The 24,874-nt window shown below is 47.8% G+C and overlaps 1 protein-coding gene across 1 annotated transcript in view; it reads right to left on the bottom strand.

The window, feature by feature from the left end:
- The window catches only part of SETD2 (SET domain containing 2, histone lysine methyltransferase), a 32,878-nt gene extending 8,378 nt beyond the window's left edge, over window positions 1-24,500 (bottom strand). Inside the window, exons 1-13 of the mRNA XM_072328136.1 lie at window positions 24,459-24,500; window positions 17,509-21,923; window positions 16,112-16,243; window positions 15,149-15,277; window positions 14,214-14,337; window positions 13,101-13,178; window positions 12,692-12,789; window positions 10,422-10,548; window positions 9,074-9,208; window positions 8,481-8,609; window positions 6,933-7,568; window positions 1,722-1,770; window positions 945-1,122 (exon numbers count right to left, since the gene is read on the bottom strand). Of these exons, the coding sequence (XP_072184237.1) occupies window positions 945-1,122; window positions 1,722-1,770; window positions 6,933-7,568; window positions 8,481-8,609; window positions 9,074-9,208; window positions 10,422-10,548; window positions 12,692-12,789; window positions 13,101-13,178; window positions 14,214-14,337; window positions 15,149-15,277; window positions 16,112-16,243; window positions 17,509-21,923; window positions 24,459-24,500 (6,272 nt within the window). The remainder of the gene's footprint in view (window positions 1-944; window positions 1,123-1,721; window positions 1,771-6,932; window positions 7,569-8,480; window positions 8,610-9,073; window positions 9,209-10,421; window positions 10,549-12,691; window positions 12,790-13,100; window positions 13,179-14,213; window positions 14,338-15,148; window positions 15,278-16,111; window positions 16,244-17,508; window positions 21,924-24,458) is intronic.
- Between the last annotated feature and the right edge of the window lie 374 nt (window positions 24,501-24,874).

Below are 24,874 nucleotides of genomic sequence, written 5' to 3'. Positions count from 1 at the left end.
CCTTTTCAACCCAGGCCATTCTATGATTCCCTCCATCCTTTCTCCTGGCTTCACAAACACTGCACTTTCTTCAGCTCTCTCCTGCCCCCAGCCCTCCGTGATGTTTACATCCTCCAAATGGGTAATTACAGTATCATAGATTTGTGGCTTGTTTTTAATGCAGACATCTCAAACTTTCCCCCTAGGAGGACAAAAGGATGCTGGCATGGCTGACTCACCAGCAATTGTTCTGTAATTGCTACGTTGCCTGAGATCCTATTTAAGAGGGACAATGGAAAGCTGACTTCTGTAAAGGAGATTCCTTGGCACTGCCTTTAATATGATCTGAAGTCTCCCTGAAACACGAGACACGTGATAAATTCCTTCTCTTAATGAATAAGGGAGCTTTCGAGTAAAGAGAACACAGAAAATGGCAACAGCAGAAGTGCCGCTGGGGCAACTTAAACAGGAGGTCACGTGCTTTGCCCAAGCAGATTGGTTTGTGTTAGAAGTCCTGTCTGGCTTGGGCCTGCTGCAAGCTGAATTTCTGCACGATCCAAGTGAGTATCCAAGCAGGGTAGAAGGGCACAGGCTTAGGGACGTGGTTTAGTGGGCATGGTGGTGATGGGTCGATGGCTAGCCTTGATCAGAGATCTTCTGCAGCCTCTATGGTTCTCCAAGTTGGCATGCTGCCGATGGGCCAACAGTTGGACTCCATCACCTCAGAGCTCTTTTCCAACCTTAATGATTCTATGACACAAGACCCCTTTGCACCTTCGCTCACTGCTGCATGAGAGCCACAGGAAGACTGTAGAGCACACCAAGGAGCAGCACAACTCCCAGGGAACACAACTCACTACGCACAGAGCGTTCAGACAAGATATTCTCTTCCCCATCCCTATGTGTTTCCAGAGGACACCTAAGCCAACTTCCCACTGTTTTACCCTTGGCACGGTCCAACTTGCCTGTCCTCGGGCCTCTTGGTGCCCCGCTCATACGCTGATGCCGGAGGGGACAGCGAGTCTCGTCGCCTCTTCTTCTCCTTGTTCAGGTTCTGCCACTCGGGGTCTGTGCGGCTCAGGACGGGGTTCTTCGGTGTGGGAGTCTGATCCCTGAGGCCAGCTGCCTCTCTGCCTCGCTCAGCTGTTGGGAAAGATGGGTAAAAACAGAGAGTTGTTAGAATGCAGCATCTTCCTAGACTCCCTCTTGGAGTTTCAGTGGTTCCTTTGTGTTGGCCAACAGAGTATTCATTCAAACAAATTATAGGTTGTCCCGAATCAGCCTCAGGACTAGGCAAGAGTGGTTAAAATAAAGCTTCCATTTTCATATCTTATTTTTTAGACACTACTCCAACTTCTGAGCCGTTACCTAATGGATGAAATTGCGTCACTCATTTCACTCGTTTCCCCTGCTTGCATTCTTTCAGCAGGAAACCTATTGCAGTGTGCAAAAGGCTCCAGACCGTAGCACGGATCTCCTGTAGTGCTCTGACACCCTGACTGTAAAGCAAGAGCTTCCCTGTGCTTATTGTTACTGACACAAGAGTCTGTACTGAAAGACACAGAGTTGGTGGGCTCAGGCCTCAAGAAGCAGCTTTCAGGTCAGTGAAATACTTGATGGATTTAGGGACCAGACTGGATTGCGTTTAGGGCTGCGACATGGCATCAGCAGCTCAGCTACCAATCAGGAACCTCTCCTGGCATCACACACTGGGAAACACGAGGAAAAACATGAGTACGTACCACTGCTCTCCTTTTCTGCTTGACTCTTCTTTGGGATTCGATACACCTCCTATAAAACAAGGCAGAGGACAGAGTCAGGTTTTCAGTGAGAACATCTCTGGGTCTACAGGGCTGCAAGAATTAGAACTCATCGTTCTAGCAATTCTATCACAAAGGGTTATTTGGAAGCAAAGTTTTAAGCAAGCCATTGTGGTGCTTTCTATATATTGTCCTCCAAAAGCAATTTGTGCCTGCGGAGTCTACGGGGCTTTTGTGCCAAGCAGGGCAGCTGTTGATCAGGCACATCCCACTCTGTACACACCTGGATTTTGGCTGAGTGTTGCTTTGCTAAGCCCCACTTTAAAGGTGCTACGTCACTAATAAAAGGTGTGACATCACTTCTAAAGGCTTAGTGCCCCAGCAGCCCTGGGTTCCTGACTCCTGCCCCATGGCAGCAATGCTTGGCTTGCAGTGTTGTTTAGTGACCAACAGCAAAGCCCAAACCTGAGCAAAGCCACCTTCCATGAGCAGCATTAATCCTCTGTACCTAACCCAACAGCACATGCAGCAGCAGCACTGTGATGCCTCTGGGGGAAAAAAAGACCATGATGCTTTCAGTGCAACAGCAAAATCTCCTTTCATTTAGGGCACGGATGTTGCCTGTACAATTCCCACCCCTACGTAATCTTTAGTTTCGAAGAAATACAGTGATGAAATAACACCAAGTTCAGGTCTGAAGCTGGCAAACCAGCTTTGCAAACGGCATAGAGAAAATCTCTGAGCGAAACAAACTGTTTTCTTTCCAAACGTTTAACTATAAACCTTTATTTGACTCCAGCTGGCTGGAAATGATAATGACCACTCTACAGGGCCACCCAGCTGCAGCATGTCGCATCAGCAACCTGCCCACCTCCAGGACTACAGTCAATGAGAGCCCAGGCTTAGGTTAAGTGCTGCATTTTTCCCTTTTATTTTCTTCCTTTCCCTTTTATTTTCTTCCTTTCTGCACCACCGGCCCCTGAAAGCTGATCCTCAGAGAGCAGCACGCGATGAAACCGAAGCTGCTGGCTCCCAGTTAGCAGCGCCACCACACTGAACTGGAACCAGTGAGCCAACCCAGACTGCTTAAGGATAAAGCAGCATGCAAGAAGAGAACAGACATTGACTGAAGCAGACATCCCAGCTCCAAGAAAGAAGTCTCCTATTAAACAGCGGAGCATGCAACATGAAACTACTGGAAAAGAAACCATCTGAGCTAATTGTGAACTGCTGCATGGCAGCGAGTTGTTTATTTCTGGTTGGTGGATGCGGAGTGCGGGCTGGGGAAAAGCAGATGCAGCAGAGCCTTTGGAAAGTGCAGCAGGCAGAGGGGATGTGTCAGCACCGTGCTATGAAGAGCAGATGGTGGCCAAACAGACGCTCTGAAGAGCCTGGTTTATTTTGGGAAACGGAAGCTGCTCGTTGCTAAATAAATCAATGGGAGAAACTTTAGCAGAGCCCGGAGGGTTCTATACCTTTGAGAACTATTTTTAATGATTTAGAAAGAAAATTAGATACTGAAAGTGAAGTGATATGAGCGTCACAAGCGCTGGGTGCACACACACCATCCTTGAGCCAAGAAAGAACTCCCCCTAGTCTCAAAGGACACAGTGGCACAAGGAAAGGAAGAATGGGCTTAACTCAGCTCTTCTCTGTGGATGCTGCTCCATGGGAGCTGTGGATGCCCATTCCATCCCTGGAGGTGTGCAGAGCCAGGCTGGATGAAGCCTGGGTAGCCCTGATCTGATGGGGGCACCACAGCAGGGGGCTGGAATTGGGTGACCTTTAAGATCCCTTCTAACCCAAGTCATTCGATGATTCTAGGACCTCCAACCCTGCACACAAGCAGGAAGGCTAGAAGATGGTGCCGAGGTAATAAGGACTGACCCCAAAGCCTTCCTTATGTAAAGATCAAATAAACCTCAGTGCAAGCAACAGCCTGGCTGCTCACCAACGCCTATTGTTTCCATGAACTGCTGGAAGTTATAACAAATAACAACCGTCCTCATTAGGGCATGTGATGCACGTGTCGGGATGGTAGCCAGTCACTCCAGGATGGCTGTGTTGTGTGACTGGGAGAAGGGGCCACCCAAGCTCTGCTATCCCCATCAGGCTAATAATTATGGTCACAGAAAGGGTGCTTTGATGGTCAAAGAGAAAGCTCTGGTTCTCTAAAAGGACAGAGCTTAGATGTGCAGATGGCGGACCATCACTGCTTGTCTATGGAGTGGGATGTGGAGCTGCAGGACCTGCAGACCAGCTTTGGGCAATTGGTGATGGAACCCAATGGACAGACAGACAGCCCTCAAAGATTTCAATCTTCAAAAGGAGAAAAGCTTCACAGCAGGTTCCTGACAGCTCAGATCCAAGCCACCAGAGGTGTGCACGTCCCCTTGGTGATGCCAACCCCTACTGAGGAGGTGAAGGTGATGCTGGAAGATGTTCTGAGATGCCAAGAGGTGAGAGCACCAGAGCCCTCCATCATCACAGCACTTGTTGTTCTGCTGTGGGTCTGACTGCTGTCCTTGAGGCCTTACCTGCACAGGACCACAGCATGATCCTCAAGGTGCAGCGGGATCTGATTTCAGCCTGGGGAGAGCACTCACCACGTGCTTGGAGAGCAGGGCACGCAGCCACAAGCCCAGGCTGAAAACTTTCCCCATGGGGCACAATGGGTGTGTGATGTGGTGGATGTACAGCGGTGGCATTGCTCCTTATGGGGGCGAGGAGCAGCCCTGCGAGCCAAGGCAGCCGGCCTGCGTGTAGAGGTATAGAAAAAGATAGCTCACTTAATCCTTTTTGTGCCAGGGGTCGGGATTTTCCCAGAGCGACGTCCATTGCCGGCAATGGACGCAGCAAAATAACGTCGGCATCACTGAGTTAACCACCTCTGTCCTCTTTTCACCTATTAAATTGCTCATGCACCATCCAGCTTCCCAACCATCTTCCCGTTTCTTCACAGCACGCACGCTACGTTCTCTCCCTTCTTCAGCACGGAGTTGAAAATGGAGTTGAGAAAAGGTGACACATGGTCAGCTGGTGATGTTAACAAGCTCCTCGCTGCCCTGAGAAGCTGGATGGAAATGGGTGAAATTACAAAGGGGGTCATCAGCACCACTGCAGAGGACAAAGTTTAAGTCCCGAGGTTTCAGACCCCCCCCTCCCAACCACCCCAGCCAGCTTCTTTTGGTTGTTTAGGGCTGCACCATCATTAGCATTGAGCAGCGACCCAACAGTGGAAGGCGGACAGAAGCAGTTAACTCAGAGTGCCACGAGTGGGGATATGGTTTGCAAGAGAAAAATGACTTCTTTTTTTGGTATAATTCTGCTTGACTGAATGCACCACAAACACCCTCACCCCGCGCATACACCGCAGTGGGTTGGTGGCATCCTCACGATAATAAATCCCATGCAACAGACACAGAAGGGATGAGAGTCCACATCCCAAACTGATGGCTGAGGGCTCCCGTTGTGTCCAACCTGAGCTCCTCCTGGCTCCTGAGATAACTCAGGCTGGGACCCAGCACATGGAGTTAGTACGACAGAGCAATATTCAAAGGAAGTTCCTCATCTTATGCAACTTCCCACTTTTTCTGAGTGCTTTTGAGCACTGTCTGCTGCTCAGAGTTTAAACACTGCAGCACGTGAAAACCTCTGGCTGCAAGTAAAAGATTGTGTGGGTGAACCAGAGCAGGTGCATCTTTCAACAACCCCAAGCATTAGTGGTGAATGGGAAAGGGCTCTGTTTAAAGGTAACCCCAAATTTAACCTGATAGTGTCACTTAAATGAAGCACACACGAGGCCCACACAAAGAGTCCGCAGGTTAAAACCTAGAGAACGATATGCCACAGATCCACTTAGTGTGGAGGAGAGGGGAAGGAACATGAAGCACAGCATAACTTTTCTACAGATACACACTTCAGTTCACATTCTATATGGTACAGGCTTACTGATTCCCCCCATCAGAGGAATGACTGTGAATCACAGGATGGCCTGGGTTGAAAAGGCCCACAGTGCTCATCCAGTTCCAACCCCCTGCTATGTGCAGGGTTGCCAACCAGCAGCCCAGGCTGCCCAGAGCCACATCCAGCCTGGCCTTGAATGCCTGCAGGGATGGGGCATCCACAGCCTCCTTGGGCAACCTGTTCCAGTGCTCAAACAATTCTGCATAACTTGAAGAGCATGAGATTGTTCTGAAAAACTAAGGTAAGATTTATCTTAAGTAGAACTCTAGGTACGTCTTATAAATGTTAACCAATGCACCTATGACAGCTAAACAACACGAGTGAAGGTTCAAGAAATAGAATCCTATAGAAACAGTCGATGGACGAGAAGCTCCCAAAGACCTAATGAAACCCCTGGAAAATGCCCCAAGTACTGAGTGGCAAGTTACAGAACTGTGTCCTCAACCTCATGCAACACAGCTGTTGGCTAAAGATCAAGTGGCCAAGGAGGCCATCTACAGTGCTGAAGGACAACTGCTCAGTCCTGGAGAAGGCAACCAGTAGTCCACAAACCCTTCTCTTGAGTTATCTGCTCTAAGAAGAGCTCAGTGGAAACATAACGGTGAGCAGCTACATTTAAAGGCTCAGATTACCATCCAAAAATCTAAGTATTTACCTGATCTAAACACCAGCTACAAACACCTAAAGGAGAACCCAGCTTTAAGCTGCCATCAAGAGCATGGAAATTGCCAACCAACGGGTTTCTACGTTGCAGATGTAAAGCAGATGTTGGCAGAACAGGAAACACTGACAATCTTCTGACAACTTGAGAGCTGATGGATGGTCAGGTTTGTATCAGCACTGATGGATACTGGGCCATTCCAACCAAATGCCAACCACTGCTTTTTCTGACCAGCTGAGAAGTCAGAGCTGCCCTCCCCCTGAACAACCTAAAACTAAGCGGTTAAGACATCTTTGTGGTGGCCATACTAATCTGCTCCTTTCAGTGTCCAGCACAGGAATATATATGAACCTACTGTGAGTCACAGGCAGGGTAGCTTGCAATGAAAGGATATATATAGAAAGCACCTAGAAAAGCTCCTTATGTACAAACAGCAATCCCAGTAGTCAAAGTTTACCAACAGTACGCATCTTAGCCCTGCGTGCACTGAGCCACAACATCACTGCGTGCTGCTCAGCAAGGGCAGAGGTGCTGGAGATGCAGATGCACAGCAGGATGCTTCTTACCTTCAGGTCTTTCCAGCTGTCGAGCAGCCTGGTGGCCAAATCGCTCACATCCACAATTTTGTCTGTTTGCTCTTGGCTCCTCTCGCTCTCGACATCAGATACGCCTTCCTCTTCATCCTGAGATGGCGTTTCCATCGTGATGGGCTCCTCCAGTTTGGTGCCATTGCTCTCCTTCACCTCTGCTTCAGGCTCAGCCTCCAGCTCTTGCGGCTTGCTGCTCTCCACCGGTGTGTCCACGGCCGCTTTCACCTCCTGCTGAGGCTGCTGCTCCTCTGACACCTCCGTTGGGGCAACCTCCAGCTGGTCCAAGTCCTCTTTGCCTTCCTTCCCTTCCAGTTCACTAGTCGTATCCGAGATGGCACTGTCCATGCTGTTCTCACTTATAATCTTAAGCCTTCGGAATACCAGTTTCTTGGGGGTATCCGTGTCTCCTTCAGCACTCTGCTTGGCAGACAGCTCTGGTGTGTTGAGCGGTGTGTGAGCGCGCGACGTGTTCTCACTCGAGTATCCATCGCCTTCGCTGAGCTGTGGGATGGCACTCTTGGTCTGAGCCCAGCGTTGGATAATGGGAAGCACCTTGCTCTCCTCCAGCATGTTTTTGGTGGGTATGGGCAGCAGCTCCAGGGTCTTCATAATCTAATTGCAAAGACAAGGTTATGGGTGTTAGAGCTGAAGAATTCATAGCTCTCTCCCACCTGGAACAACTCCCCTTTCTCAAGAGGTAACTAATGTATCAAACAGGATCACAGAATAGAATCACAGCATCATTATGGTCAGAAAACATCTCTAAGGTCCTAATCAGAACAGTGTGCTGATACTTCTGAAGAGGAGAAATATATGGCTGCCAAAAGCTGGCCTGCCATCAATGCCATCTCTTCAGTAGTATGGGTTACGGGGCTGTGAGACAACATTCCTCTTGGGATAAGGAGGAAATGAGCGTGGCACAACTCATTCAGAAATGCTGAAGGAGAAAAGCCATGTTGAGCTAAGGAAGAAGAGCTGCCAGGCAGTGCCACCACCTCGGGGACACGAAGAAGGAGTTAGTGGTAGGATGGGCACCCTGAGCTCTGCTTTCTGGCCCTGGATTCAGGGCTGGGCAGACCTCTCTGAAATCCACAGCAAAGTTCTGTAGATGCGTCTTTAAGAAAGGAACTTCCAGATGTTTTTTTGCATGCGATGCTGAAGTGCATCCAGAAGACAGAAGTATTAAAGTTCCACTTCAGCCCGTCAAAGCAATACCTCAAACAGCCTCTGTAGTTCAGTATGGAATAAATAAAGATCGCTGCCACTGCTGTTGAAGTCTGGCTCATGTCACTAACTCAGAAACATAAGAAAAACCACAGAGGCAAATTCCTTCCATGTATTCGGAACATCCCTTAAAGCAAAAGTTTCAGGCTGTGGATGCAGGGATACCTGCAGTTTGTTTGCATCAACACTGGGTGTGCAATACGCCTACCAAAAACACGATATTGTAATGGACGTGCTGTGAGCAATTAGCAAAATCACTATGAATGCTTCAAACCTGACAGAATGAAGGAGACCACTGACCTCCAGCTGCAGCTTGAGGTTGTTGGCTGTGCTTCCCCTGCTGTCACCCAGCTCTGTCATCCAGATCCACAGCAGTGACAAGCCGTGGCACTCCAGGAAGGACTTCAGGCAGGACTGTGAGTGAGTGTTCTGTATGAGGCAAAGCGACACAGAAGGGTCAACAACTCACCAACAAAAGCTACATTTATTATCCACATCTTAATGCTGTGCTGGGTGGGTGCTACCTCTAAGACTCCCTGCTAGTGAGAAAGCACACGAAGCACAGAGCCAGAGCCAAGACTGGCATGTGTTTGATGCATCTCAAGTGGATGTGGCTGCTGGTTTGGGAGCAGCAAGGCACGCAGCACAAGTTTACAACTATTAACGAGTGGCTCACACTGCAGAATAGAAGTTCACAAGGCAACATGCTGCCCTGTATGAGGAATCACAAAATTACACACCACCTATGAATGAAGCAGAGCCACTCAGCTCATGCTTGGGGTGCTGGCACCACTGAGAGACCCTTTTCATCCTATTTTCTCCTTCTTCAAACGCTGGCTATGAGACACTGCTTACCCAGCAATTCCCTCCCACCCCAGCCTGGAGCTGCTCACCTGGATGAGCTTGAGGCAGGTGAGCTTCTGCTCCAGGGTCTCGATGCGCACCATCAGCCTGGACAAGCTGAGAACTTGGTTCTTGTCTGAGAGGCCCTCCCCGTTCTCCAGCAGTGCCTCCAGCTCCCCATCCACCTACAGGGAGGACAGAAAGCCATGACCAGGCCACCCTACATGATGCTAAGAGCTCCTTCCCTCGGCCCTGAAAGGCAGCACAAGTCCCTCCCGACTCAACTGCAAGACAGAAATCTGGTTTTAATTTGACTCAGTTTGGTCGGGTTGCTTTTATCTGGAATATTACGGTTTTCATTCAACATTGTTTAGACCTGAAATACCATACAGAAGTGCACTGTTCCCACCAGCTCTGTTTACACCACCCCAAATGGAAGGCACAGAGGGCAGCCTGTCCTGTAACCGTACCCGCACGCAACACCAAGGCATCCCCAGCCCTAACGAGCATTACTCCTAATGAATAGCACATCTGAGACGTATATATATATATATATCCATGCCATGTGCAGAGTGCTCTGCAGGGCAATTTCCAAGCGTGCGCCCAAAATGCTTCTGCTTAGAAGTTTACCTTTTCACATAGGAAAACAGATGTGCACCAAATGACCGTAATTGTTTAATTGCAATGATTCTTTAAACATCCAATTCATATTTATAACCACAACCAGCGTCTGCATTGCTCTCCATGCAGACATCGATACACCAACCTTCCCTATTTAGCTCGCTGCTCAGTGGCACTAATAAGCATGTTAAAACCACTTACAAATGACTTCTGATTTCTTGGCTTCCTGACTCACAAAATTTCAGCATGGGAAAATGAAGCAGCAGCTCCCAAAAGAGCAGGTAATGAACACTATTGGTAGGAACAGGGCTTTTCTTTCCTCAAGCAGAGAAAAACTCTGTTTCAGAGGAGGTAAAAGGAGCGCAAAGTGCTTCTAAAAACTCCTCCTGACTGCGTTTTGCAAAGCTTCCTGCACCCATAAACCCATCAGTGCCATTCAGTGCAGGGAACAGGCTCACGTAACCACTTGAAGAGGATTATATGCGGGAGGAGCTATCAGAAGGTTTTAAAAGGTCTGGATCTCAATTCCTTATTTCATTCACATCCAGCTGCAGACACAACCGGAGCTAACTCAGAGAGAACACAGCCCGTGTTCACACAAGCTCCTCGGCGCTGACTTGCCTCTAGGCCAAAGCAATAAGAGGTTCAGATTTCACATCCCCAACTTGGGGATGGAAGCATTTTAGCTTTCCAGTTTCAGGTAACGTCCTCAACAGTGAGCTGCATTTCAGTGACAAAACCAACAAATATACAGAGCCGCAGGTGAATCCCACTCACCGAATCCTTCTTACGGGAACGTTCCTTCTTCATCTTCCCCCCTGCAGCCCGGATGCTGACCCTGTTCTCTCCTCCCAGGTAACCCCGGCAGTTGGCTGAGCCACAGAAACATTTCTGAGCTTCTTTGCTGTTTGGGGACAGAAGTGAACAGTTAAATAACAAATGCACTCGCAGCCAGTTGTTCCATCTTAATCCTGATACTACAGTGAGAAAAGACCAGTAACCACATTGCCCACACACTTCTGACACTTCTCTTCCTCTTTTTCTTCCCATTGTTCTTCAAATTCCTACTAAGCAGCTAGAAGAAAATATGGAAAACATTCACATCTCATCTTCTCAGATGGTTCGAGCTGTCTTGCAAAGCAAAGCTGCCCAGACCCAACTGGTACTTCACCAATTCTCTGCTCTTTGCACAATTCTCAGCTCCATGCATGGAGCTGCATGGTGAGGCCTTTCATTCTAGCCACTAAAAATTCAAATCAACCTTTCAATTCTTAAGCAGCTGCTGTGATTCTCTGTTGTTTCCACACACAGCCAAAACCTGGTACAGTTCTAGGCCTCCCCAAGTCAAGAAAATCCAGAAAGGAAAAGGCAGGAGAGTTGGATCCACTCGCCTCACACCACACCTTGCAATCAACCACAGTTACACAGTGGTGGATACCCAATCCCTGGAGACATTCAAGGTCAGGCTGGACAGGGCTCTGAGCACCCTAATCGAGCTGTAGGTGTCCCCTGTTTGTTGCAGGGGAGTTGGACCAGATGGGCTTTAAGAGTCCCTTCCAACTCAAAGATTCTATGATGATACGCCATGTTTTTGGATTGGATTAGTGGGCATGGTGGGGATGAGTTGATGGTTGGACTTGGTGATCCGAGTTGATCCTTTCCAGCCTTAATGATTCTATCATTCTCCATAACATGCAGAACTGACTGGAGGAAGTCGGCTGTGCAGTACCAGCAGTAACTAACAGAGATGCTGCAGTGTCGTATATGAAGCAGAAGATGAGGAAGGAGATCTATGAGATCACACCTAAAAAAAATCATATCTCTCCAGTGAGAAACAAACTAGACTGACTGACCTCAAATACAGGCGATACCAAGTCAGCCAATACAGCAAAAGACCAGACCAGGTGGAAGATGAGTGCTATGAGCAGCCACCTGGAACCTGGGCTGACGCACTTGGCCACCTACCTTAGGATAAGACCATCAGCCCCTAGCAAGGCCTAGTCCCCACCATTCACAGCACACAGCTCCATGACGGTTTGCATGGGCTGATATACTTTTTGATAAGCAAATTCAGATGGACGAATCCCAGCTGGGGTTTCTAATGAGCTATCAGGCCTAGTTCTGTCTCATCTTCAGAGATCTGAGCTTTCCAAGAGAAGAGTACATGTGGCACTAACAGCCATGGGTGAGCGGGCCTGGTGGGGATGGGTTGGGGTTGGACTTGGTGACCTCATAGGTCTTTTCCAACCTCAATGTTCTATGGTCTATGCCTGAGTACCACTTGGAACAGAAAACCACAAGGCAGTATCTGACATCTTAGCATGAATCAATCTGTAACTAAAAATTCACTTCTGATCCTTCTGCTTACATCGCTGCAGAAAGCAGGATCCAGAAGGAAGAAATGCTCATAAAAAAAAACCACCACAATATTTGGTAAAGATGCCCAGGGATTATACAATAGATCTACAGCTAATCTCATAATTGCACATTTCAAAACTGCCAGATGCCATTTTGTGCTAACTATGGCAAAGAGAGTGAAATACTTCGCAGTACGCCTGGATGAGCAGCAATAGAAAAGAGCGAGCTCAAGTGCACACAAGAGAGCAAAGCCCACACTGCAGTCTGCACATGTGCAGTCAGATAGAGAGAAGGAATGTGCTATCTGTTGGGCTTTTACAGCTCTTGCAAGTATTTGCAAAGTTGTAAAACAGTAGTGGGTGGGAAGGAATGAAGAGGCTTTATTTAAGCACATGGCAAAGTCGAAAGCTCAGGCAATTAATAGTTAGATCGAGGAAAGAAACAGACCATTATCTGGGACGTTACCACTGGGGAGAGATGGTATGAAGTAGAATAAAGTGATTTCAAACCTCTTCTGTTTGAAACAGAGAAACTTTATCCAGGTAGTGTTTCATGCAGTTGAATACCTGTACATTTCTAACTGTTCTGCTTGGTAAGGCTCTGCTTTGGAGCACGATTCCTTCATTGCATCAGTGCTCACAACAATTCTAACTTGCAATACCTGAAGCAGAGAGAGAGATGGAACCTACCCGTATCTCTGGAACTGGTAATCAAAGGTCAGCTCGGAGCCTGATGGGACCAGCTTGGTGGTGAAGAACCCAACTCTGAGCTGCCCATTCACTGTCCACTAAGGCAGGGGAAAAAAAAAGAGATAATGGTTATTAAAGTAGCCAGGCTTGGCTTCTTTTTTTGCATGAAATTAGCAAGACAAACCCTTCTCAAAGCAACAGCGCTACATTTAAACTTTGCTAACTGAACCCATCATAGCTGCCCATTTCAATGGTGGCTGTTTACATTCGACTAACAAGAAGCTACATCAAAAAAAATACAACAAAAGAGATAGAAAGATAAAGGAGAAACGCCTTTCACTTGGAGCTTGCTAAGTCACAGGGCAGCAAAGTGAGAGGTAGCAGCAGCAGCTTTGATCCAGCAGTTTACCTTTTGTGTCTCACAGTTTGGTTCGCAGCTGTGGTTCATAAAACGAGAGCAGTTTCCTTTCTGGGTAGCATCTATTATCTGGAAAGGAAATAAACAACAAATAGAATAAAACAGACTGCCCTCCTTAGGCACGAGGCAGAAATATTGAGCAGCAGATCTAGGAACACAGCACGGCTGAAGGAGAACATAATCACTGCAGAAGTCACCACCATTTCCTCCTGCACTATTTAACTGGGAGAGAATGGATTTTATAGGGATAATAAGTGCCCCTCAAAAAGAAGAAAGTGATACGTGGTTCTTAGTTTTCATTACAGACTGAGTTCTTTGGTTTGGTGGGAGTTTGAAGCATCTGTTTCTGACCCTCTGTTACAGAGCACAATGAGTACTAGGGCTGGTGGAGCCCCATAGATGGTGTTTTAATGGGAAGATCATCCCATGGATCACTGTGCTCTCCCTTTCTTAACTGGGCAAGATGCCTCTGTGCCTCCTCATGATCACATCACCATCCCATGGCACCTTCCAGAACTGCTTATGTGGAGGGCAAAAAAAAAAGAGAAAAAAGAATATAGGAGTATTTTTAGCTCATTTACTGTAAAAATCCCAAGACCCAAAAAAATCTCGACAGAACTGATGAGCAGAATTGGGTACTGCATTTCTATTTATACTCCTTGTTCCCAGTGAGCCAGAGCTCAAGGTAGGCAGTGCCACAGCACTGCATCACAGCTCCATCACTCCATAGACCCAAACCTACTGATAAGCTGAAGCATATTAAGAACTTCTGGTATATGTGAGGACTCCACTGGTTCAAGGTGGATCAATGAAGTATTCATCTGTAAACTGAGGAAGCAGAAAAACTTGGGTTCCTGTTGATGTTTTCTAGACTGGTTTATTTAAGTAATGAATACATAAATCAATTCAGCTCCAAGCACCTCACAGAGATGTGGTTTCTCCCAACAGAGTTCATCACTTTATCCTTTCCCAAGCTGGGAGACAGAAGGACAACTTCTCCCACATCACCTGTTCTAAGGACACCAGGTGTTCACACTGAGTTGGGGCTAAGTCCACCAGCCAGCTCCTCTTAATGCCCAGCACTTTGATGGGCTCCCTGCTCACCTCATCGTTCTTCAAAGCCATGAAGTAGTAGTGGATGTTCTTGTTGCGGGCATATTCCTTCACACGTGCCTTGAACTCTTTGTGATCCAGCACCTCTCCGCAGTACTCCAACACAAAAGTGTTTCTGGAAAGGACAGGGGGGAAAAAAGCATCATTTATCAGTCAGCAATTAGTACCAGAGAATGGAAATTAACAGCTATTGAGACAAGCTTGTCCTTTTGGTACAGCACTCTGTACCAGCTTTCATCTCAGGCCATTCAGATTAACTCCTTTTTGACTCTTCAACAGTGAAAGGCCCAGAGGATAGAACACTTCCCTTCGAGCACTGGTTGATCGTACTCTTAAAAGAACCAAACTCTGGGGGCAACAGGCAGAGGAAAACAGAGAAAATTAAGGAAATAAGCTGCTGGTGGATGGCTTTCCTAATATGAAATGGAAAACCTGTCTGCACCTTGTTGATATGGTGGGCAAAACGTGGGGCCGATAAAAAGCCCTTTTTGATCCTAGGAAAGGTGAACCTTCAATCAGAGATGAACAACCAGTTATCCCAACTCCAGCCTATCACAACACATTGCTATGCTACTTGTCCTGTTTCACCTTGCTTAATGACACCCTGAGTCCTTCAGCTCTTCCCTTGTGTTCTAACTGCAAAAGGCAGCAGCTCCTGCCCCGCTCCCTGTTGGACGGAGCTCCTGCTCACAGAACTCCCAAGCCTGGAAACTTGGGGGCAGGAGGAGAGCAGAGCAGAGCTGGAAATGACTTTGAACCATCCCCAGCCTGGTGGGAGCAGTCTCCTTCTGGTTGCATCACCCCTCGTTGGCTTTGCAAGCCCCCATAGTCTGCCTTCAGGTGCCAAAGAAATGGTGAAGTCACCATCCCTGGTGACATCCCTCAGTGTAAAACTAGCATTCAGAAGTACAGCAGCAAAAGCTTACGATGGGAGATCTTTGGCAGCTCTGAGCCCCCAACCTTTCTTCTCAGTGAGGATTACTTCGACATCTGCATGCTGCTTCTTCTGGAAGCGTCGGTTGGAACAGTAGTCACCATTTGGGCACCTGGAAGAACTAGGAGAAGGAAATGGAACAACTCAATTCCCATCATGACAACACCGGCAACAGAAACAGCTCAGATGGGAAAGAGATGCCATGGGACCATAATAAATTCAGTGTAAAACTTTCAGACGTGTTTTGCTATAAAAAGTGCAACCATCTGACTGTCAACACGTAAATGCAGACTATTTCTGGAATGAAGATAAAAACATTTCCAATGCAAATGCTACTGCACTTGTACATCGTATAATCAAAGAGGGCTGAACTGGCCAATTCTCTCCATATTTTCATGGGTTCTCACCCCCAAGATCTTCCCCTCCATTACAACTGAGCTAAATTAACAACTAAGAGCAGGACTTCTGCTAGGTCATTCCTTCCCTTCAACTCAGCTGTATGACCCTGCAAATCATGGCTACCAACCCCAGCCCAGGCAATCAGTCCCTGCCTCGTGCAGGAGCTCCCTTGGCTCCTAATCCCATCCAGGAGGGGAAAGAAGATGACAGCAGAAGCCTACGTGGCTCTGGAGAGAGCACAGATGTACAAGGAAAAATGGAAGGAAACAAGCAACTCACAGAGAGCAGTATTTGCATTTCTGAATGAAGCCTCTGGAGCAGAGGACTCCAGGCCTCGGCAGTCAGTTTTACAGGAGGGCACTAAGAAAAATACTTGGTTTGGAAGACCTAAGGTCAGATCTAAATGCTCCCTGCAGGCTCTGAAGCCAAATCCACACCAGTCAGTGAAAACAGGAGCGTGACGACAGCTTGTGGCCAGCAAGCAGAAAGGTGTGAATTCCTCCAGGGGCTCCCAAGTCATCTTGTGGACAACAAGGGCCAATTCTGGACAACTCACCACTCGATCATGAGCAGGCGGTTCAGGCAGTCTTCACCACAAGCAACCTCCCCCTGTGCTCGTTCTTCCTTGGAGAGAGGAGGGCATTCACACAGCATTCGCTTAATATCCCGGTGGGATTTGCTCTTCTTCCTGTTGACCAATTATAAGGTTTATATTACAAAGATAGGAGGTTTTGATTAGCCTCTCTCGAAATACCATATTCTATTAGCACAAATAATGAAGACAACCTCCAAGAGTTCCCTTCCAGTCTTCTCTAACGCCCTCTTTGACTTCACTGACACAAAGCCAGCAGAAAATCTATATTCTATAATTTTAACATAATAAACCACTAGAGAGCACACGTGCCATTTTAAAACAGGTCTGCTTTAATACAGCAAACCGAATGGTTTAGCTAATTAAACCCCTGTTTTACTGTCAAATAAGATGATTTTAAACATGCAAAGGTGTTAAACGGGCATGAATTATCAGAAGAATAAGACTTGGTTACAGACTCGTTAAGGACTCTTACCTACATGTTAAATCCAGAGGGAGTATTTTTTGGCACAGCTGGAGGTTGTTGAGCTCTGAGGTAATGCTCCTATTAAATAACCCTAAAGTTCTAAAATAAGGCTTTTCTTTCAAAGGTCCCCATCCTGGTCAATATTCCCACTAAAGGATAATCCACAGTCAGTACCCTCTGCTATTTTATATCACAGCTGTTAGAGCTGAACTAACTTGTCTGAGACAACAAATATCCAATTACCCAAAGCTTTCGGAAAGGCAAAATACGTATCCAAAACTTCTGCCTGCATTCTGACTTCCCTTTGGGGACACAGAACAAAGCAGGACAAGCCCAGAGATGATGCTTCTACGTTGCTCTGGGCTCTAATGTGGTCGCACCATGTTCCCATGAATGGGAAACAACAGAGAGAACAGCAAAAGGAAAAAGAAAAAAGGAAGAAAAAAATTGGAAGAAAATCACTTCTGCAAAGTACCATGGCTACAAGAACAAAGTACCATGGCTACAAGAACAAAGTGTTTACTCAGTGCTGACAGCAGGAATCTCAGGTGTACAAATCCTGCTTGCAGCCCTCATCACACAAGCTATAGGGGATGCCACGTGGAATAAGGTATACAGTTCATAAGTGATTCTTCCCCTGTACTCTTCCAACCCCAGCATCTCTCTGGGCCCATCACTGGGAGGAGATCCAGCACAGTTACAGCTCTGGTACAGCATCTGGTCCTCTAAAAGCAGTGCTGAGATGCAGGGAATGTGCCATGCCTCCTCTCCCTGCTGTACCAGTTGCCAGTATGGCCTTCAGAAAGCTATCACAGAACCAAACAGAAGCTGAAATCTAGAACAGTTATATGCAAGAATTAAAATAATTAAAATGAAATGAAAAAGCCTCGGTTACCTTTCTGTCAAGTACACATTTTCCTCAATGAGGTCGAAGTAACAGGGCATTTTCCCCTGCTTGGCAAACTCCTTCCAGCGCTGCGGGTCGCGGAAGTCGTCCATGATGCACGGACGGCCGACCATGGAGGAGTCCTGCGGTGCCACCTCCTGCTCACCCTCCACCTTTACTTTCTTCCTCTCCCTGGAGTCCGTGTCGCTCTCGGAGTCGCTCTCCAGCTCTTGCCGTCGTTTTTTGGGAGGGCCTCGCTCTTTCACATCGTTCTTTTCCAAAGCCTTCACCTCCTCCTTTTTCTCAGCGCCAGACAATGGCTCTTTGCTCGAGTTGCTGCTGATCTCATGGGCTTGCACGGAGCCTGTCTCTTTCTGCCCAGGAGCTTGGAACTTACTGGAGGGGCTGGGGAAGCCAGCCTTGCACTCATCATCCCAGCGGTCATCCTCGTACTCCTCGTGATCCTCCGTTAGAGAATCCGGCACTTGTCCTTGAACTCGTTCATAGCTGCCTCCAGCAGGCCGGCCAGCAGACCTCACATCCCAGTAGCCATTGCCCTGCCAGCAGTTCTGAGAGCTGCTGTAGGCTCCTGTGCCTGGCTGGTAAACATAGCCCGAGTAGACCCCAAAGCTGCTATCTGGCTGCTGATAAGTGCTACTGGGCTTCTCCGCCTGCAGCTCCCAGCTCATGCCACCCATACCCTCCACTGGATGGAAACTATCCTCCCTGGAGCAGTCTCCAAGGCCAGACTGATGGAGACCCCCACTCCCCTGCCAGCTGTCTGGCTTGGAAAAGCTCATCGGATGGCAAGACTTATCAGTGCTCTCAAAGCTCTCAGGCACACAAAATGGTTGCTCCTCCTGCCGGCCAAGCGGCCTATTGATGGACATCAGCACGTTAAGCATTCTCTCATCTGGGTTGGGTTTGCCTTGAGAATCCACCGTCAGGTCTGCCTGGCTCGTGCTGTCCACACCATCGCTCTGCGGCTGGCAGGCATCTGCCCGCAGCTCTTCACCATCCTTCCTGCCGAGCTCTGTAGATGAGGCCGGACTCTTCTCCATCCCTCTTGGAGAGCACCTGCTCTCAGCCTGGGGCCCGTTGTTACTCTCTGTAGCCTCTGGCCTCTCCTCATAATAGGGCCTGCTTGGTTCCGGCCTCTCATCATCCCAGTGGTCGGAGTAGCGCCGTGTGCCCTGGCTGCTCCGTGAGGAGCAGGGGCTGCTATCTTCCATCGCAATGCTCGAATTCTTCGGGACAACCACAACAGACTGCAGCCGTTTTCGCGGCACGCCATCATCAGAATCAGAATCCTCTGTGTCACTGTCATCACTGCCCGGCTCGCTGTCACTTTCAGCCGTGTCGGAATAGTCCTCATGGGGAGCGGGAGCAAATTCGGAGGTACCACCACTGCTGTCACACGTTGGGGCCTGTGTTACAGCCTCTGGTTCTTCTGCAGCCACCACAACATCACAAGATGGAAACGAAGCGTCTGGAAAAGCCGAAGCCACCATGGGCTCATTCCCTCCGTCATCCTCGGCACAAACTCCCTGGCCTTGCTCTTCCAGATCATCAGGACTGACTTTCTCTGTGGTAACAGCCATTTCTTCCACTGCCTCCTCTCTGCTGCAGTGTTCCAGTGGCACTTGGGAATAATAGGAATGCTCATCCTTGAGCAACATCTTGCCCCGTGCTGAATCCAGGTCAACATGCTGAACATCCAACTCAAGCACCTCCCCGGTGCCCGAGCAGCTTGGCGGGGCCCCATCCCCCTCGGAGGGGATATCTTCCTCCAGATGCTGTGTAACCATAGGACCATCCTGCCTTATGTCGGGGGAATAGCAGCCCTGAGCAGAATCCCTGCTTGAACTATCCACAGCCAGGCCAACTTGGTGAGGTGGGTCAATGTGATACTGCTCCTCTTCACATGCAGACTTTGAATTTGGATCCTCTGTGCTTTCATAGTCGCACGTCACCGTCTGCGGTTCAACGTGCAGGTCCAAAAACGCCTCGGAAGTCACTTTTACATCTGCTGGCTCAACTTCTATTTCAACTTCTGAATGATACAAAGATGGAGTGGCATCATCTGAAATGTAGCAATAAATTGGTTCTTTGGTTTTGTCACAGGGAGCTGCCTGATCATCCAACTTCTTCACTGAAATTTTGGGATGATCTACATTCACAACTGGAGAAGGCATAGCTTCACTTTGTTGCTCCGGGACCAGAGCCTCTTCCTCCTTGAACAGGCTGCTACACTCGCTGGACTGTACGTGAGAATAGTCAGGCTCGTGCTCTTTAGGGACATACGTGCTCTCAAATCCATTCGACGCCAGCGGATACGAGTTACTCATCCTCCCAACGTGTGATGCTTCCGACCTACACAAACTATCATCAGAAGACACTGCAACATCCTCTGCTTTGGAGGCACTGGGTGCTGCCAGATCGTCAGAGCTACCCTCTGGGGACCCATTTATATTCATTTCTATAGGGAAACATGATCTCAATTGCTCGTGCTTTATACTTACTAAAGTCTCTTGCTCCTGAACATTGTCATGGCATTCACTGCTTGCAAGATCCTCAGACCCTGAGTGAGGAAAAGCAGCTTTTGATTCATCTGTCTTTTTAAAAGTGGGGGAATCATTTAACTGATTTAATGGAGAAAGCGTCTTTTCCCTTTCAAATTTTTTTGCAATGGACACTCTGATCTCACTGCTTTTTAAACAAGAGGTCTCTAAATCTAGAGAATTAGACTGCTGTTTTATTTCTTCAACTGATTCTGTACAACAGAAAGAACTTTTAAATTTATCAGGCTTTGGTGCAGGGGTCTTTGAAGGGGTGGACTTATAGCGGGAAGAAGAATTCACATTACTGTCAGGCTTAGAATGGGAAGTCCCCTTTCGATACCCGAGCTCGTTAAGGGGAGAGCACCTTTTGGTTACTTCACTTTCTGAAGTCCGTTTTGAATCTCTATCTGCTTTTGAAGAAGACCTTCCTCTCCTCTCCATGTCAGCATGAGATGACTCTACTTTGCTGTCCCTGTCTGATTTAGAATAAGAAGTCCTTGACTCTCTGTATGAGGAGGAGTGGGACGACGTGCGCCTCGAGTCGCTGGATCTGGAATGCGTCCTTCTGTACTCATCTTCCGAATCAGAGCTCTCCCTCCCTCTGGAGTCTGCATACGACCGGGAGTATCTTGTCCTCTCTCTGTACGGGGAGCTCCGGTGATACCTGCGGTCAGATTCATAGTAATGTGAGCGCTCTGACCTCGAGTAGGAAGAGCTGGTTCGGGAGCTCCGATCCGATCGGGACCGAGAATGGGACCGGCTTCGCCTTCTCTCTCTGTCTGACCTGGATCGGGAAGATGAATACCGCGAATCTCGTTCTGATTTCGAATAGCTAGAATACTTTTCATCTCTATCCGATCTGGAGCGTGAGGAGGACTTCAGTTCTTCTCCTCTGAGAGAGGAAGAGCTTTTCCTGGGATCCCTCTCCTTTTCTGCACTGGATATCTTCTGCTCATGTGAGCGCTGGCTGGAAGAAGTCCTCACGGAATCTTCATCAGACTCAGAGCCCAGCATCGTGCCATCGGACTGGGAGAACTTCCTTTTGGAGCCCTGTTTCCTAGAGCACGAAGAAGCACCCTTGGAGCTGTCTGAAACTTCATCATCTTTCCCAATATGGGAATCTTCCTTCTGTGGAGTTACTTCCACCTGCTCAGCCACGTGTTGAGTTACATGTTCTTCCAAACCGTGCGATACAACATCCTGCTTAAGGTCCAGCTCAGGAGCCTCCTTAGGGACTACGTGACACGGCTCCTTTGAAGCTGGGACTTCTGCTTCTACAGGTGGCGACAGCAGCAGCGTTGACATGAGCGTGACGGGCAGCTGTGGCAAGGCTGCTGCAGCAGGGACAGGCATTGGTGCTGCTGGTGATGCTGTTGGTGGAGGTGGTGGTGCCGATGCAAAGTCCGTGGCCGCTGCCACTGGTTCTGTTACCGGTGCCAGAGCCGGTGGCGGCGGCAATAAAGTTGCTGCTGCAGCTGGTGGGGGAGGTTTGGTTGTGACACTAAGTAAATGTTTCTTAAAATGGATTTTCCCCAGTTCTACCTTCGGTTTTGGAGGTGAAGACTCCTCCGCTGAACCAGCAGCATCCCCAAGGTCCATTTTAATTTTGGGGTTAAAATCAGTCTGTAGGGGTACTGCTGGGGAGTTCTGAGTTTCATTTTGTTTCTCGTTTCCCAGACCGGCCAGAAACCTGTTCGGTAAGGTTTTCTTGGTTAAACTAAAGCTGAAAGACACCTTCTGTCTTCCTTGCTCCTCAAGGTTAACCTTCGTTTTAGTGCCTTTGGGCAAAAAGCGACTAGAAGCAACACCTTTGAACACCGGGCCTTTGATAAAGCCAGCTTTCTGCACGGTTTCAGTCTTGCTCTGGAAAAAGAAAGAAAAAGAAAAAAAAGATGCCATTAGTGGAAATGTTCATTTTTAAATTCTGTTCTACGCAAGTACTGAACAGTTTTCTTTCACCTGGTGAATTTTTTATGACGGTAAAATAGAAATTGATATCCTGGGCTGAAGACTGGGACAGCACAGCCACACAACCTGCCTCTCTTTTAATCAAAATCAATTATCTGCTCCTTTTGAGTCTCAAACAAAACCTCCTTTGGTATTCAGGCTTCGCAGGCTGACAAAGAGATCAGCGTTCACATCACTGTTTGCAGAACTTCCATCAGTGCTCAGCTACACGTGGTGACTGATATCTCCAAGCTGATGGACCCTAACACCTTACACATGCGTCTTATCTCAATCCGCTGTCCTGTTGAGGAGTCCTTCCCAGCAAGCCTGGCAGTCTGGGACACAACTAAGCTGAAAGTCACCTCCTACTCTAGGACACTCCCAACTGAGATGTCACTTAGTGCATGGCGCAAGTCTAGAGCAACAAAGCTCTTTTCGACATGGGAATGTCTTCCCTTCCAGAATGCATTTATCAAAGCCTGAGATTAACAGCTTTCAGAGCAAAAAGCACAGTGTGTTTATTTGCCTTGGCATGTGCCCAATTGTTTTTAAGCTCCAGGCTTGTCTCTGCAAAGACTCTATCGCTATCTACCGCAGCGTAACGATAGCACAATCCCTAATGATGAATGTCATCCCATTGTGTTGAAAGGGTGTTTCTGTCAATACTCCTTATCCCCATAAATCCAGACTGCATTAATGTAATCACACTTTGTGCAAGAGGCATAACTCATTGAGGACTATTCTAGCAGTCTGAATGCTGTATACGGGAAGGTTCTACTCCATAACTATTGCATGAACACGTCTTTGGCTGCTGCAGTGGTTTCCTGCATCCACTCTCAAGTATTAAAGACTTTGTTATTGTTTAACTCTTGTAAAACAATGCAGAGTTGCTAAAGCTAAAGGCACCATGGTAAATTATTAAGTAAGATGCTGGCAGAATAGAAACCCCACCTCATGCTATTTCCACATTTTCTTTTCCACAACTCTTGACTCCTTTATAATGGGTGCCACTTTGTGGGGGCACTTCAGTGACCACCACTGCTGAAAGAGCATCCAAATAGTGACCTTGGGGACAGGACACATCCACACGTCTGTCCATCTCTTCTCTAGCGCTGTCCCACACTCAATAGAAAGGCTGCTGAAAATGCTCTCTGTTTGCAGAAGTGACTCATTTTTTAATTCTAACAACAGCGTAACACACAAACGCATAGGAACAAATTCAGTGGAGCACAAAGGACAAAACGTTCAGCCCACGTGGAGGGAGATTCAAGATGCTCAATGCTAGAGGCCATAGAGCCTCACATAAGGTGCTGGGCACGGCTAAAAAATGAGGAGATGTCATCTTGTGAGCATGTTGGGTTGGGGTTGTTGGGCTGTTTATTACCCCTACACAACCAGTCAATTCAAACCTTTCTACCCCAACCAGTACATCAGCCGTCAAAGAGTTTTCTTACTAAAACTTCAGTGGAATTATTCCGTGTGCAAAAATCACCGACAGTTATGAAAATATGACAGTGTTTTGATTAAAAATTTCCTAACTTCTAGTGCCGCAGAACTGAAAGCTGAGCTTATAGATGAATAATGGGGTTTGGATACATCCACCTGTACACAAAACAAAGGCTGGAAGGGATGAAAGAGCTGCTAAACTTCCATTCCTCTGCTTTTCATATCCATTCAGCAGGGACGATGCCTTTCAGAACAAATGTTTCAATCTCATGCTCAGCCTTCCAGGGATTTCTTCTTAAATAACACCACGCTGAAAAAACACGACTTCCATAAATCTAAAAAACATCCCACAGGTAGCTTTTGAAATGTATCAGGGAGCAATTACTGGCAAAATAGTAGAAAAGTTCTCCTTGCTTTAATGTTTTACAGGCAGTGAACGCTCCACAGAATGCTGCTGTGGGTGTTGTGCAGCCCAAGGTAGGCAACAGATGCTCACTCTGAGCCTTCAGCAGAGATGAATGAGCTCTCGTATCACCGTGGCAGCACACACAGTACGTTCAATCAGAGCAGAAATGGTCCTAACACATCAAAAATGATCAGCAGCACCATTCTACCGGTCACTCACTGGGGTATTATCAAGTGTTCCTATCCTTGGAGGTTTGCTCCTTTACCCTAACATTTAATTGGGCCACACGCAACGAAACTCATTTTTTCCCCTGACAAAATGCTTAAAGATTCACTTTGTCATGACGCAGGAAGCAGGATGTCCCTACACACGATCAGCTGCTTGCAGGTGGCAGCAGCAGTGCCAGGCATGCTCTCTTCCCTCCAGAATTCATCGCTGCCCCAGTGACACCCCAGGAAAACACCTGATTTGTATGTGAAGATGCCTCGTGCTGCTGCTCAAGAAAGCTTCTTGAGACTTGGGTCCAGATAAAATCCATTGGTGAAGGTAACTATACACATCGCAGGAACAAAACAGGAAAAGGAATGAATTTCACTCACCTCATTTTCTTCTTCTCTATTGCAATCCAGCCGAGAAAACATGCAAAAGAAAACAGAAAGAAGGCGTAAACATCAAGCAGAAACAAGAATGCACCTGCAAGCAGGAAGGGCTGCACAGGAAGCCCTGTGTCACTGGCGTCACCCACTGCACAGGGACACAGCACTGGTGGGAAGCTCAGAGCCCTGGGTGCTGGCACCTCTGCAAACCCTCCAAGAGCAAACAGCAAGCGCGACACTGATGGCTGGCACAGCAGCCAGGAATCATTTCAACAGAGGTGACGTCGCAAAGATAACGCAGATATCAGTCTGGAAAATGAGGCGCAGTTTAGCGTTTTCCTTAGGAGGTGGGGAATAGTGAAAGCATCTCCTCTCTCACTGCCTTTCTATGTTCACCAACACTTTCACAAGCAGCCCTT

The sequence above is a fragment of the Excalfactoria chinensis genome, chromosome 2 (genome assembly GCF_039878825.1).
Source record: "Excalfactoria chinensis isolate bCotChi1 chromosome 2, bCotChi1.hap2, whole genome shotgun sequence".
In the NCBI taxonomy this organism is placed as follows: domain Eukaryota; kingdom Metazoa; phylum Chordata; class Aves; order Galliformes; family Phasianidae; genus Excalfactoria; species Excalfactoria chinensis.
This window is presented reverse-complemented; position numbering and strand designations above follow the sequence as displayed.